Below are 15,767 nucleotides of genomic sequence, written 5' to 3'. Positions count from 1 at the left end.
CATGTGATTGCTGGGAATTGAACTCAGGAAGAGCAGACAGTGCTCTTAACTGCTGAGCCATCTCTCCAGCCTCCATATATATATTTTAAAGATTACTTTTTCTTATGTGTATATTTGTGTATCTGTGTGTCTGTTGTGTGTGTAGGTGCCTGCAGAGGCAGGTGAGGTCATTGGATCTCCTGGAGCTGGAGTTAGAGGTAGTTGTGAGCCACTGAACATGGGTGCTGTGAATCCAACTTAGGTCCTCTGCAAGAACAGCAAGCTCTGTTAATTGCTGAACCATCTCTCCATCTCTCCACCCTTTAATTTTTACCACGTTTCACTGTCTGACTTCAGAGCCTGTAGACATTGGTTGCACTCTGTTGCTAAGCTACAACATCTTTTTTTTTTTAAGATTTATTTATTTATTTTTATGCATATGAGTACACCACTATTGCTCTCTTCAGACACACCAGAAGAGGGCACTAGACCCCATTACAGATGGTTGTGAGCCACCATGTAGTTGCTGTGTATTGAACTCAGGACCCCTGGAAGAGCAGACAGTGCTCTTAACCTCTGGACCATCTCTCCAGCCCCACATCCTCCATCTTTATTATGAAATAGGCTTCACTATGTAGCTCTGGATGGCTTCCATCCTACTCAGTTCTGCCTGCCTCTGCCTCCTGAGTGCTGGCATTAAAGGCATGTCAGACTTATTCTTCCGCAGTTTTTTTTTTTTAAACACACAATTGATGTTATTAAATAAAAACAGGAAGTATCCTTTCCACTCACCTTCCCCCACTCCTTCAAATCCGCAGCTTCCATGAGTGTTTACAAGCAGCCATGAGGGCCCCTACATCTCTATGCCAGGTACTTGTAGAAAGCTAAAACACAAGCTGAATATCCCTGGTACTGCAGGGGACCCCCTACTGCCCCTAAAGTATGTTTCTCTGCAGTCTGCCATACCTGACTGTGTTTAGCTCAGCATCTTTGCCTGTGCCAGCACCAACCCCTGCCTGGTGTGATCAGCGCAGCCTAGTTGTTTCTGAAACTCTGCTGTAGCTATCTTGTGGGCTTTAGCTGTTCCCCTTTGGTTGGTAACTCCAAGGATCATTTGGAGACCTGGGAACTCAACAGCTGTTCTTGAGGCTTGGGCCCTGAGATGACCTGTACCTCAGGCTGCCTATGTCCTTTGCTCTGCAATGGCCATTCTTTACTCTGTTCATTCTGTGCCCAGCACAAATGGCTCGTGCTCTCTTATTTTTTATTTTAATTTTTTGCTTTTAGACAGTTGTGCTGTGTTGCCCAAGTTGGCCTTTTTGTGGTACTGGCTGGTCTGCACCAATTTTAGGCATATTCTTTACCCCCTGAGCCACCTCATACCCTCAGCCCCTCACTGGGGGGTTCTAGGCGGGGGCTGCACCCCCGAGTCCCACTCCAACCCTCTCTTTACTTTCATTTTGAGACAGGGTTATGCAAAATTGCCCAGTCTGGCCTTGAACTCAAGATCCTCCTGCCTCATCCTGTTCTCTTTGCTCCAGTTACTTGCTTACGCAGAGGCATAAGCTCTTTTTTCTATCAGGTGTTAGTCTTCCTATGCTGCTTTCTGGGCCCCAGGCTGCGATTGGCTTCATTCTAGTCTCAAGAATTCTCCTTACTTTCCAGGCTCCCCAGGCATCCACATTGACTTATCTGTCTTGTAGCTTCTCCTTCTCCTTCTGCCTTCTCTGTTGTAGCCATAGGAACCACAGTTCCTGGCTCATTCTTGCTCTGACTTTGGGTGATATGAGGTGACTTGTGTCCACCAGATGTACCATTGTGCTAATTGTGAGACCTGTGTACCTGTGTCCTTCAGTGGCAGAAGGGACTGTGCAGACTGGGTCAAACTGGGGACCCTGAGTTGGGCATCATTCTGGATCATTTGGACCCATTCTCACCATCAGGTCCTCTAGGGAAGCAGGAAGAGGAAAGAGACAGAGCCTGGGAGACTGCTGCCAGGTCTAGGGGAAAGAAGGAGCCATGAACTTAGGATGTGAGGTTTCTGGATATTGGGGCAAGCAGGATGTGGGTGCTTCCTGAAACCTCAGGACACTAGCCTTGTCACTATTAGACTGAAGTCCAGAGAAGCTCGTACGGCTCCAGATCTGTGAGGATATGCACACATGGGCCAGTTCCTGTGTGTTGTGTCTCTTTACCTGCCACCAATGTGTGCCTGTCTCCCAGAATGTGAGTCGCACTGCTTGCCAGCCCTCCTGCCATGCCTGGTCACGGGCAGATGCTGGAGGTTCTCAGGCACTTGAGTGTATTTTTTGTGTCTTATAACAACACCCTTGCCAGGCTTACCTAGGGACCCAGGATTTTGGCACTCAACCCGGAAGTACCAGCTAGGCGGTTGGTTACTATTTGGCTTCTCCAGGTCTGGCTGCTGCCTTCTTATCAGCCTGAGAAAACAGCCATCTTTCACAAAGCCAGCTGGCATTCTCCTCAAGCCCGTAAGAAGGCCCAGGCAGAATGTTCCACATTAAAGCCAGCTTAAACTACACAGTGAGGCATGTTTGGAAAGGCCAAGGGCTGGGTGGGTAGCATTGTGATGAGCAGGCACTGGACTGCCAAAAGGCTCCCTTGGACTCCTGAAGATAATGTGTCTGCCCTGGGTTGGTTGTGTTTTTCCTTTTTCTTTCACCACCTTCTTTCAGGGGATCAAACACAGGGAATCAGGCTTGGTTTTCATTTCCTTTAGAAACAGGCTGGCCTTGAACTCGGAGACATCCTCTGCTTTTCCCTTTTTTTTTTTTTTTTTTTTTTTTAAAATTTTCCCCCATTTTCCCTTTTTCTAAGGCTCCTTTTCCCTTTTTTTTTTTTTTTTTTTTTTTTTTTTTTTTTGAGACAGGGTTTCTCTGTATAGTCCTGGCTGTCCTGGAACTCACTTTGTAGACCAGGCTGGCCTCGAACTAAGAAATCCGCCTGCCTCTGCCTTCCGAGTGCTGGGATTAAAGGCGTGCACCACCACGCCCGGCTCTGCTTTTCCCTTTTAAGTACTGGAATGAAAAGGATGAACCTGGAGCCACAGGAGAGACCAGCCCTGCCTTCCAAGACAGAATTGCAGCTCTTTAAGGATGGCCTCAGCTGGAATGAGCTTTTTTTTTTTTTTTTTAATGTCTTGTGGTCTGGAAAGATGGCTTAGCAGTTAACATTTTTTTCTGCTCTTCTACAAGACCTAGGTTTGAGTCCTAGGACCTAGCTTATAACCATCTGTAACTTTGTATCTGTGTCAGTGTCTGTGTGTATGTACATATGCCTGTGTGTGTGCGTGCGTACACGTGCACACATGTAGAAATAAAAAATCAAAGGACAGCTTGCAGAGTTGGTTTTCAGGAGCATATCTTTGTTGTTGGTAGTGTTTTGTTTTGTTTTGTATTTTGAGATACTATACAGCTTTGGCTGGCCTGTAACTTGCTTTGTGAACCAAGCTGACCACAGACTAACAAAGCTCCTTTACCTGCTTCTGAGTGTTTGGGTTGAAAGCAAGTGCCACCATGCCTAGCTGGAAGCTTTAACTGGCTTCTTTAGGCACATGCAGGTGAGAGACTTGTGTAGAAGGAGCTTGCAGAGGAATTGGTGTCTTGTAACCGTCGTGATGAAGACTGCATGTTTGTGCACCATGTGTATGTAGTGCCTGCCTGAGGCCAGAGTAGGACATTGGGTCCTCTGTAACTGGAAGAAGTCTTTGTGAATGGCATGTGAGTACTGGGAATCAGACCCTTGCCTGAACCTGAGTGTCTCAGCTCCTTGCTGTTTCTTGAATTGTGACTTTCTTTTCTTCTTTCTTAATTTTGTTTGTTTTTTTTTTGTTTTGTTTTGTTTTGTTGAGACAGGATTTCTCTGTGTAGCCCTAGCTGTCCTAGAGCTCGATCTGTAGACCAAACTGACCTTGAACTCAGAGAGATCCTTCTGCCTCTGCCTCTCAAGTGCTGGGGTTAAATCTGTACCAGGCTGTTTCTTTTTCAAGATAGGGTCTTGTCTTATGTAGTCTTGGCTATTCTGGTGCTCAATATGTAGCCTAGGCTGGGTTTGAACTCATGGAGATCTGCCTGCCACTGCAGGATTAAGTGTGTGTTTCACCACTCCTGGCTGAAGTGTGAGTTTCTTGTCTCTCACCAAATCTGGGAGTCACTGTTTTGAAACATAGTTTCCCTCTTGTGCTTTCTGTTCCCTTGAGACTGCACAAGCCTCTGCGCCTGTGGTGAGTTACTTTCTTATTTATTTATTTATTATATGTAAGTACACTGCAGCTGTCTTCAGACACTCCAGAAGAGGGAGTCAGATCTCATTACAGATGGTTGTGAGCCACCATGTGGTTGCTGGGACTTGAACTCAGGACCTTAGGAAGAGCAGTTGTCGCTCTTAACCCCTGAGCCATCTCACCAGCCCAGTGAGTTACTTTCTATCAGAGCTCTCACACCTGTGTAAGCACTTGGGTGGGTGTGTACTTGTGCAGCCTGAAGTGGTGTGCATGTGGCAGTCAACTCTTGTCTCAAGCAGTCCCTGCTGTTGCTGATGTGATAGGCTATCTAGTTCATGGCTCCTGAAGCCTCTCTCTCCACCTTCATCTTGCTTTTAGTGCACTGGGATTACCCAGGTCCTCAGTTTGCACTAATAGCACTTTACCCACTAAGCTATCTCCCTAGCCTAGTTCGTTCATTCATTCGTTCGTTCGTTCGTTCTTTCCTTTCTTCTTTCTTTCTTTCTTTTTTTTTTTTTTTTTTTGTGAGCCACCATGTGGTTGCTAGGATTTGAACTCAGGACCTTCAAAAGAGCAGTTGGGTGCTCTTACCCGCTGAGCCATCTCACCAGCTCCTCCTTTTTTTTTTAAAATATTATTTATTTATATATTTATTATATGTAAGTACACTGTAGCTGCCTTCAGACACTCCAGAAGAGGGCATCAGATTTCATTACGGATGGTTGTGAGCCATCATGTGGTTGCTGGGATTTGAACTCAGAACCTTTGGAAGAGCAGTTGGCACTCTTAACCGCTGAGCCATCTTACCAGCCCCCCTTTTTTCTTCTTAATATGGGTTGTTTAAGTCAAGGACTTTGCTGTGTAGTCCATGCTGTCCTAGAACACACCACATAGCACAGACTGGCCTTGAACTTGAGGCGATCCTCTTTCCTCAGCCACCTGTGCTGTGATTTCAGGTGTGCCTATCAGACTTGGTTGTTGAGTCACTTTGGGTTGTGTTTTGGACAGCAGTGTTTCCCTCCTGAAAGCCAGGGCGATATTACAGGGACTTCAAATATCCAGCTCCTGGGTCCTGCTTGACCCCTGGTGGGTTCTGGGCATGTGAGTACTGAAAATCAGACCCTTGCCTGAGACCTTATTTGCTGAATGTCTCAGCTCCTTGCTGAGTACTTGGTTCACTTCTTCAAGCCCTACCCCATGTCCAGCTGAGAATCTGTTCTTTACATAAGTCTGGCCTGAAGTTTGTTTTCTTTTCAGTCATTAACAGCTTGGCATCTTTGAAGAGAGAGAAAGTCATTCCTGAGGATCCCTGGGTGGCATTTAGTTACTTGAGGCAGGTTGTGGTGACATTTGACATTTGTTCCATTGGACTCAGTCTAGATCGTAAAATATTCAGGAAAGTATTCTGATAAGCCAAGCTTGATGGCCTATGCCTGTCATTCCATGAGGGGGGACAGGAGTTCAAGGGCAGCCCAATTGCATGGTGGTCTAGGTTATATGAGACCCTGTCTTAAGACAAAAACAAACAAACAAACAAACAAACAAACAAACAAACTTTTGTCAACGGGGTGCTTAACAGTTGTAGTTTCTTTGACCCAATGCTAGAGACTGGCCTGGGCAGTGATGATCCCACAAGCATCCTTAGGTCCACTTCACAGGGACTTGGGATAAACCCTGATATCCACACTTGCCTGGGGGAGGGCTCTGAGGTGTGACACCTGGAGTGTGTCAGCTGTGGGTCATCTCTGGATTACATTTGAGGAACAGTGACACTTGCTGTCAAAGTCTGGTGATGGCTACCCGTTTCACTGTCAAGACAAGAGAGCTGGAGAGATGGCTCAGCGGTTACGAGCACTGACTGCTCTTCCACAGGTCCTGAGCTCAATTCCTAGCAACCACATGGTGGTTCACAACCATCTGTAATGAGATCCGATGCCCTCTTCTGGTGTGTCTGTAAACAGCTACAGTGTACTCACATAAATATAATAAATAAATCTTTTAAGAAAAAAAAAAAAGCCAAGATCCAGGTTCCTCTCTCTTCACGCAGCACCTGGCACATGGGAGCTGATGTGGTGGTGGTGGGGTCATTCCATGCTCTGGTATACCTCAACACCTACCCCCTGCTCATGCTATCCTGGGGCTAGGCTTGACTTCATTTGTACTTGTCCTGGTAGTAGGGTAGGAGACACTCCCTAGGCCCACATCTGCTCTTCTCTGGACTTTGTGCCTTAATTCTCTTGGATGGACCTGTCTGGCCCAAGAAGTTGTTTGATAGATTTGCTGAGCTCTCACAGGGGGAGGCCAAGGGTGCATGCTAGTGGTGAGCGGGACTATGCAAAGCAGCCTATGGGAGGGAAAGGGGATTCAGTGGGCCCTGCAGCATGGGTAACCATAGGCATCAGGCCATACAGTAGAATGTCATGTGACTGGCACTACTGCTTAGGTCCAAAATAGTTTACCTTCAACTAGCTAAAGGCTGTCACCGAGAGCAGTAGCAGTCACTGTGGTCCCTCAGCTCCACATGTCCACTTCTCACCTTTAAGAGTCTCCTGTTATAGCCATTTCCTATCAGTGGAAAATAGGTGCTTAGTTGGGCTTTGAGAGACAGCTCAGGAGAGCATGTTTGCTTGGCATGCACCAGCCCTGTTTTAGGTCCCCATGCTGCAGTGAGAAGGAAGAGAAAGCCACCAGGTCTCTTCATTCAGGCTGGCTGAAACTGTCGTCCTCCCCATGAGCACCTGCTGACAGTCAGCAGCCAGACCACACCGATTCTTGCACTTCACACTGCTGTCTCCACTCAGGCCAAGTACATCTCCCAGTGCATTGACGAGATCAAGCAGGAGCTGAAGCAGGACAACATCGCTGTGAAGGCCAACGCTGTCTGCAAGCTCACCTACGTGAGTGCCTTTCTCTTGCCTCACCTGCCTGCCTGTCTATCCTCTATCCATCAGACATTGCTGCTGTGCACAGCACAAGGTTCATGCAGAGTCCTGCCTGATGGCTTCTATTGCAAATACAGGCTGGGCATGTGGTGAGGTGCTGGGGATCCCAGTGGGGAGCCTCAGACTCTGAACCATCCTTTTTGGCTGCACGTGTATGTGAGTGTGATTGCCTTCTGCCTCCATCCCTCCTTAGATTGGGAGGCAACGTACCATGCTAGGTTCTCAGTACTGGAGTATGCCACAGGGGTGGGACAGGATACTTCACTCTCTTTCAAAGAAAAACTTGCCTTTTTTTTTTTTTTTTTTTAATCTTGTTTATCTTTGGGACAGGGTTTCTCTGTGTGGTCCTGGCTGTCCTGAAACTTACTCTGTAAACCAGACTGGCTTTAAACTCAGAGATTCCCATGCCTCTGCCTCCCAAGGGCTATGATTAATAGACATGTTTCACCATGCCAACTCTTTTAATTTTCAATTGCATGCCAGCTCTTTCTTTCTTTGCTGTGTATGCAAGTATGGCATGGTGCTTGTATGAAGGATACCTCTCAGGGCCTGGTTCTTTCCATTACTCAAGTGGCAGGACTTAAACTCAGTTCATTAGGTTTGGCAGTAGGTGCCTTTACCTAGCCCTCTTGCTTTTTAAACAGTTCTTGGATTGAATTCAGAGCCTAATACCCCTGAGGCAAGTAAGTGCTCTACCTCTTCACACTAACACTGTTTTTTCTTTTCTTTTTCTGGTTTTTGAGACAAGGTTTCTCTGTGTAGCCCTGACTGTCCTGGAACTTACTTTGTAGACTGGGCTGACCTTAAATTAAACTCACAGAGATCCTTCTGCCTCTGCCTTGCCAAGTGCTGGGATTAAAGTTGTGCATTACTATACCTGACTATTTATTTAAATTTTTAAAAGGTCTGTTTTATACATATTGCTGTTTTGCCTGAGTGTATATCTATAGCATGTATGACCTCAGTTGGCTTGAATCTTCAGTCCTCCTACCTTAGGTCTCCATCATAGACAAGCTCAGATCACAGACAACATAGCTGTGTGCCGTGATGTTGGGACTTCAGACAGTAGCACCATGTTCTCCATTGTGAACGTTCATCATCTTTTAGTGTTCTGTGAACCTGTTCCCTTAGACTTAGATAGTCCATAGTCTTTTTCTTTGGTATTTTTTTTTTAAGTGCTAAATAGGAAACCCAGTCTCTCACACTTGCCAAGCAGGACTCTCCTGCTAGACCATGCACCCAGCACCTCACTGGGGGATGCTAGCCAAGGTTCCACCTTGACCAAGCCCCCTCACTAGGTGATTCTAGGCAGGGCTCCACCCCTAAGGAACTTTCTCTGAACCACGTCCAGTTTTGTCAGAGCCATTTGTTGAAAAGAGGATAGAAAAGTCCCCAAGGGTTTGTGATGGATGAAGTTTCTGTGTTCAGACTGAGTGTATCTTATTCTTCCATGTGTGGTGTGAATGTACTGGTGTGGCTGCAACCTTTGCCCCAGTGTCTCCCGAGTACTAATCACCTTCACCAATCTTTCCTTAACAGTTACAGATGCTTGGGTACGACATCAGCTGGGCTGCCTTCAACATAATTGAAGTCATGAGTGCCTCCAAGTTCACATTCAAGGTGAGGAGCTAGGATGAAGAGCAGGCAGATGTGCTCTGTGTAAGGGAGGAGGGATCCTCCAGCGTGGGAGGATCCTTGAGGGTGTGTCCTCTGGCCAGAGACCCTGCTGTTGAGGTGTGAGACCTCTCTCTGCTAACTGTGTGTTGGGATTAAAGGCGTGTGCCACCCCACATGGCTTAACAGTGGTTTGTTAGGGCAGCAGTTGTTTTCAGTCTCCCACACTGTGGATTGGCTTTGAATCCCCTGTAGCTGAGATTGGTCCTGAATTGAGTGCTAGTCTTCTGTCTCTGCCTCTTGAGTGCTGCGGTAACAGGCTGCACCACTGTACCCAGAGTGGCAGTGTTTGATTGGAGCACCTGGCTAAGGCTGATCAGCACTGCCGTCCCAAGAGTTCTGATAACCTGGTTGTGGGGTCATTGTCATGACTGGTCATTTCCCAGCCTCTGGTTGACAAAGATGGGCACACTGGTCCCTTTAGACATTTTCTCCTGTTACCTGTCCTATTTCATGTGTGTGTGTGTGCCATATAACGCTGAAAGCACGTAGCCCCTAAGCAAGTGCCTTGAGGGATGGAATGGTACATTATGAGAACTAGGGTGCTGCCTCCCCTGTGCATGTGTGTACAGCAGTGAAGCTAGAACTAGCATCTGCATGTGCTGGGAGGGGCAGTAGGGGAGGAGGCCTCAGAACCCTGTGCCCAGTGCTCAGCTGGGGATCCAGGTGCACTGCTGCTGTCACCTTCAGTGTTTCCCAGTGTTTGTTGAATGCTCCTGGTGGGACTTTAGGTAGCTCTGGTTCTGACACTGTGGCTGTTGACTCTACAGCGTGTTGGCTACCTTGCAGCCTCCCAGTGCTTCCATGAAGGTACCGACGTCATCATGCTGACCACCAACCAGATCCGAAAGGTAGGCCCTGATGCTTTCCTGCCACTCAAGTGAGCCACAGAAGATCAGCTAGCTGACCGTCCCACCTGCCTGGGGTAGCTTTTCAAAGCTTTCTCACTCATATCCCCTGTGTCTCAGCAGATGAGAGATCTGGTCTCAGCAAGCATGGGCCTTCACATTCTAGAGGGCTTCAGGCTGGAGTACATGCCCCTCCTCCCTTCCCTGCTCAGTGCACACTGCTACAGCCTGTCCCTGTCCGCACTGGGCTCCTGCCTGCCTGCTGGCTCCCAGGCCTCTAGATGGTCAGTGAGGGAGTGTGTGAGGGACTGAACATGAGGGACTGGGTGTGAGTGTGAGGGAGGAGGGAGTGTGTGAGAGAGTGAGTGTGAGGGAGGGAGTGTGTGAGAGAGTGTGAAGGAGGGATTGTAAGGGAGGAAGTGTTGGAGTGGAAGTGTGAGGGAGTGAGTGTGAGAGAGTGAAGGAGTGTGTGAAGGAGGGAGTGGATGAGTCCTCCTTGACACCATCCCACTCCTGCCTACCTTATGCTGAAAACCACAGGGTGCTGGCTGCCCTTTGTTTCAGCCCCTTTATAATTCCTGTCATAAAGTGCACCCCTCTGTTCTCAAATGCTGGAGCAAGGGCAGGACTCCCTCAGTGTGAGGTGGCAGGTGTGTGTTGTAGGCAACTGTCAGGTGGAAGAGGAATGAATATGGGAGCTACAGTAGCATAGCTGGGCTCATGGTGCTGATGAGGATAGAGCCTGGCTGAGATGGGAGGTGCAGGGCTGTATGGTGTTATGCTGCAAGCCACATGGGCAGTGTCTCTGGGTTATGGGGTCAGGCAGGAGGCCTGGGTGAGCCAGAGCTATTTGGAGGAGCAGATAACCTGAGTTGGCCAGGCCTTTGAGAAGAGCAAGGGTCTGAGTGATTAGGGCCCTCTAAAGGAGGCTCCTGGGTGCTATTCCTGCATGCATGAGCCTTATGAGAAGAAGCTGGACTTGAGTGGCCAGGCTCTGGGAGGACTGGACATGTGGGCTCTAGGAGGAAGGGGAGTGGGATACAGAGGTGAGCAGTTGGGTTGAGGCTGAGGCTGGCTCTGGCCACAACAGCATCTCACTGTCTGTATGCCTGCAGTGTGTGAGGCTGTGGGTCAGGCCTTCCTTTCTAAGACACAGGAGCTCAGCTTCATAAGAGAAGGTGTCCTACTACTGAGGATAGCAGTAACTTGCTGATGTCCTGGTTGGGACCTGGTATATGTGCAGCTGAGATCTCTGCCCACACAGCAGGGCACATGTCCCAGGCCTCTGCAGCCGCTGTGTCATCTAGACCAGCATGGGATCTGGGCATGGGATTCTCAAGGCCAAGCTCCAGGCCATCTGTCCCCTCTGTGTGTCTTCCTGATGTGCTTTCCTAGTAGGGGGCAGTGCTTCCATTGATTCCACTGCTTTCCTTTCTGTCCCTTTGGGAGATGGCACTGCAAATTTTGGACACTGAGGGTAAAGGGCTGATCATAGCTTCTGATGCTGTTTGAGCCCAGGAAAGTCCCTAAAGCTTACAACATTCTGTTAATAATCATGAGGCCAGCACTCTGAGCATGCCCCATGTACAACATAACTGAGGTACACCCTCCTAGCAACAGGCACACTGCCTTAGAGTGGGGAGTCAGGGCACTGGGAAAAAGTTGCCTCAGTCTTCTGCCTTAGGCCGTATACATTAGAAGGATGAACTCCTTCTAATCGGCCCAGAGCATCTCAGATCAGAACAGCCAAAGGACTGTTCCTGGTATCATGAGGGAGTTGCTGAATAGAAAAGGTTCCTATAGCATTGCCAGGAACCAGGAAGTTGTCCAGGAGTTGTGACTTGCAAAGGAGCCTCTGTCCCCAAGGAGCCCAGAGACCTGGTGGCTTCCACACAGAGCTTTCTGTGTTCTCTGCCTCTGACCTGTGTTCCAATTCTTGATGACAGTAGAGGAGCTGTGAGAGGCTTCCTCGTGCTGGGTTACAGACATACAGATAGTCCCAAGGGACTGCCACTGACCCTCCTGTTGTCCCCTTGCAGGACCTGAGCAGCCCCAGCCAGTACGACACTGGAGTGGCACTGACTGGTCTGTCCTGTTTTGTCACCCCAGATCTTGCCAGAGACCTGGCAAATGACATCATGACCCTGGTGAGTTTCTGTGTTGCCTACACCACTGTTTACCTTCATCCAGTGATGCCCGGAATCCAGTATTGAGCCCTTGCTCTGAGGAGACAGAAAGGCCCTCAGAGTGGCTGCTGTGTAGCTGGGGTAATTGGGACAGAGCAAAAGTCAGCCTTGCTTTCTCCTGGGTTTGTTCTCTGGATACTGCCTGGTGGTCTAAAAGTTGAATACCATGAGGGGGCAGAACCCACTGTCACCACCCAGATCTAGCAGGTACCTATTGTAAACAGAGCTCCACTGGGACTCTCCATGCGCATCCACCCCTTTGTGGTGACTGCAGCTGTTGTGACAGATTGCCCAGCCCACCGAGTAGATGCATAGCTTGTGAGGCTTTCCAGATAGTTGCCAGCCCTGTGGACTAGAGAGCTCATTGGATCTGCATGGAAAGCCCCCTGGAGCCTGATGGGCTAAAGGGTAACCCCACCACCACTAGTGCCAGTGCAGAAGCTGTCCTGGAGGAGACTTGAGTAAATAGAGCCACACATTATAACCAGATCAGCTTTCACAGTGACTGCATCTCCCTGTGGGCGTAGCACCTCTTATGGTAGGCAGGTACAGAGGGCAGGGGCAGGGCCTGCTCTAGGTGGGTTAAGAGGGAGCGAGATGTGGAAGAGTCATAGGTGCTGACCAGGTGAGTGGGTCACCAGCCACCCTTCTGTCTCCACAGATGTCTCACACGAAGCCGTACATCAGGAAGAAGGCAGTGCTGATCATGTACAAAGTATTCCTCAAGTACCCAGAGTCGCTGCGTCCTGCCTTTCCCCGGCTTAAGGAGAAGCTGGAGGACCCAGACCCAGGTTGGTGACAGGAAGCTCTGCCCAGCCAGCTCCTGGGAGGATGGGAGGATGGGGGATGGTGGGAACATGGATATGGGTCCCTGTCGCAAATCCCCTCTGATCTGCGCTGGTGATGGGCTGACAGTCACAAGCCATATACACGGAGTCAGTTGAGACTGCCATGGCTCCCAGATTCCTTGTCTGAGTGGATAGTCAGATTCAGCACAGCCAGTTTACTGTGAAGTCAGTAGGGCCCCAGGGGTCCCTGGGAGCTGTGCAGCTGTGGCAAGGGAGCAGTCAGTCTTGCCATCTCCCACCTCTGCAGAGTTGACTGAGTAGGAGGGTACAGTAGACCTTACATCTAGCCAGCCCAGAAACCCTGAGGGGCTTATGAAGGGGAGCATATGTCCTTTGATTAAAGTTGTGGTCATAGCCGGACGGTGGTGGCTCACGCCTTTAATCCCAGCACTTTGGGAGGCAGAGGCAGTCAGATTTCTGAGTTCGAGGGCAGCCTGGTCTGCAGAGTTAGTTCTAGGACAGCCAGAGCTACACAGAGAAATTCTGACTCGAAAAAACAAAAAAAAAGTTGTGGTCTTTTAGGATTTGATCACATGAGCACCTCCCTCTGTGATAACACACAGGTAAACTGATGACTGTGTCCCTCATGGGCTTGTGCTGCCTGGTGTTCTGGAAGCAACATCCTGAGAGACTGTAGCACAACTGTGTGGTCTGTGGTCAAAACTCACTCTCAGGCTGTATGAGTCAGAGAACTGGGAGGAGATGAGTAAGGGGTCATGGTGGCCTGAGAAACAGAAACACCCAGGCCTGCTAAGAGGAGCACACTTCCCAGTAGAGCAGGTCCTGTGGCCTGGGACCACATGTTACAGCAGCCATACAGCCTAGCATAAGCTGGGGGCAAAGCATACCATCAGATCCATGAGACTGGGGTACAAGGGACACACCTTGCATTTAATTCATGGGGCACATGAGTGTTTGTGCAGGTGCTAGGTGTGTTGAAAGTAAGAGTCCTCGTTTCTCAGCCTGCTGGCTGCCACCTAGCTGTCTGTGGAACCAGGTCCCTCCTGGCCTCTTGAGGAATACATGAGGTCCATAGCACATGGCTTGCAGGGAGCACTCCCCCTCAGTGGGCCAGACATCTAGTTCAACTGTTTCCAGCCTGGAAAGTGACAGGGCTCCAGTTGTCCTGGTGGCTCACTCTACTTCGGGTGTTTGGCACAATAATGCAGAAGAACTGTTAGGATGGCCTGGGCTATCGACTGAAAGGCCTTGCCACAGGTAAAAAGTAGAAAAGCAAAGGCTGCGCTCGGTGATAGAATGCCCACCTGGCATGTACGGAAATCTGGACCCCATCCCCAGCACCATAAAGAGCAGGCATGGTAGCACATACCTGGCAGTGGAGGCAGAAAGTCAGGTGTTCAAGGCCAGCCTGGCTCCAGCCTTAGAAAAGTAAGCAGTGACTGAGGCTGGGCATGGCAGGGCCTTCTTCTTGCGGAGGTGGGGCTCTTCATTGCCCTGTACAGCTGCTGAGCTGGCAAGAATTGCTCCTCCCATCTTAGGGAAGCAGATCTTACTGGGACTTCACTAGATAGGACAGATTTGACAACTGGTAAGCATTGGCCACTTGATCTTCCCTGTCTCTAGCCCCTCTATGCCTTGGGCAGTCTTTTTGGTGTCATCCTGAGGCAGGGGCATAGAGAGCAGAGCTGTCACCCTGGAAGTCTCAGAGGCTCCTTGCAGTGGAGGCTAAGGGATTCCAGCAGGGTTGGTATCAGTTTGTGCTTCTATGAGCATGTGAGTGCTGAAGTAGGGTGGCTTAGCCCAGGGCTATGTGAACCTTTCCTTGAGAGAACAAATGTCATCCATGTCCAGTCTGTCCCCTCCCACACAGGGCAGCAGTGACAGACCAAAGAAACAATCCCAGTCAGTAGTGACCATGCACAGAAATACTGTAAGAATGGTTTTGTTTTAATCCCAGGTGTGTGATGTGAGGCTGCTTCTGGACTGTTCATAGCAGCTGGCTATGATTTGCCTCCTGCTCTAGCAGAAGCGTGGTTTTACCAGCTGCAGATAGTTTCTGTGATGTATAATGTTTGGAATTCTGGGGACTTTTCAGAGGTTATATAAATGCTAGGGCTCTGTCTTAGGGTTTTACTGCTGTGAACAGACTCTATGACCAAGGTAAGTCTTATAAGGTCAACATTTCATTGGTGCTGGCTTACAGGTTCACAGGTTCACAGGTCCATTATCATCAAGGTAGGAGCATGGCAGCATCCAGACAGGCATGGTGGAAGAGATGCTGAGAGTTCTACATCTTCATCTGACTGGCTTCCAGGCAGTTAGGATGAGGGTCTTAAAGCCCACACCCACAGTGACACACCTATTCCAAAAGGGTCACATCTTCTAATAGTGCCACTCCCTGGGCTGAGCATATACATCACAGGCCCAGAGAGGAAGGGTGGGTTGTTGGTTGGTTGGTTATTGGCCTCTGTTTGTTATAAAGAACAATAAGATGAAAAAAAATTAGATATCCTGATGGCGAATATCAAACTTGACCCAAGAAACACCATGTTTCTAATCAGGAGGAAGTAAACAAAAAATAATGTCCCCTTTCCCTCTGTCACTTTTTTTTCCCTCCTATCTAGTGTTAGGGGTGGAAAGAGGGTGGAGAAGGGTAGAAGAAAGAAGAACCCACAGAGTAGCAAATGCCGCCTACACCACTCAGGTCTGCCTTAAAAGTCTGAGAGTTCATTGGAGTTGCTTGTATGAACATGGGTAACCTAAGGATGCCTATACCATAGAGAAGTCTCTTTCCCACATCCATACCCAGGAGAAGTACAGCTGGAGACAGCTCAGTGGTTATAGCACTGGCTGCTTTTGCAGAGGACCTAGGTTAAGTTCTCAGCACACCTGCATGGTGGCTCACAGCCATTTATAACTCCAGATCCAGGGGACCTGACACCCTTTTTCAGTCTCTAGGCTCTACACACATGTGCACAGCTGTACATGTCAGCAAATGCTCACAAAAAATAAATCTTGAGCCGAGCGTGGTGGCGCACGCCTTTAATCCCAGCACTTGGGAGGCAGAGGCAGGCGGATTTCTGAGT

At 49.0% G+C, this 15,767-nt stretch overlaps 1 protein-coding gene across 1 annotated transcript in view; it reads left to right on the top strand.

Annotated features, from left to right (window-relative positions):
• Positions 1–15,767, top strand: part of Ap3d1 (adaptor related protein complex 3 subunit delta 1) — a 37,268-nt gene that overhangs the window by 2,917 nt on the left and 18,584 nt on the right. The window contains exons 2-6 of the mRNA XM_021173740.2: positions 7,024–7,119; positions 8,704–8,784; positions 9,609–9,689; positions 11,726–11,833; positions 12,534–12,663. Of these exons, the coding sequence (XP_021029399.1) occupies positions 7,024–7,119; positions 8,704–8,784; positions 9,609–9,689; positions 11,726–11,833; positions 12,534–12,663 (496 nt within the window). The remainder of the gene's footprint in view (positions 1–7,023; positions 7,120–8,703; positions 8,785–9,608; positions 9,690–11,725; positions 11,834–12,533; positions 12,664–15,767) is intronic.

Source organism: Mus caroli, chromosome 10 (genome assembly GCF_900094665.2).
Source record: "Mus caroli chromosome 10, CAROLI_EIJ_v1.1, whole genome shotgun sequence".
NCBI classification, from domain to species: domain Eukaryota; kingdom Metazoa; phylum Chordata; class Mammalia; order Rodentia; family Muridae; genus Mus; species Mus caroli.
Note: the sequence above shows the minus strand (reverse complement) of the source record. Positions and strands in the feature narration are given on the sequence as shown.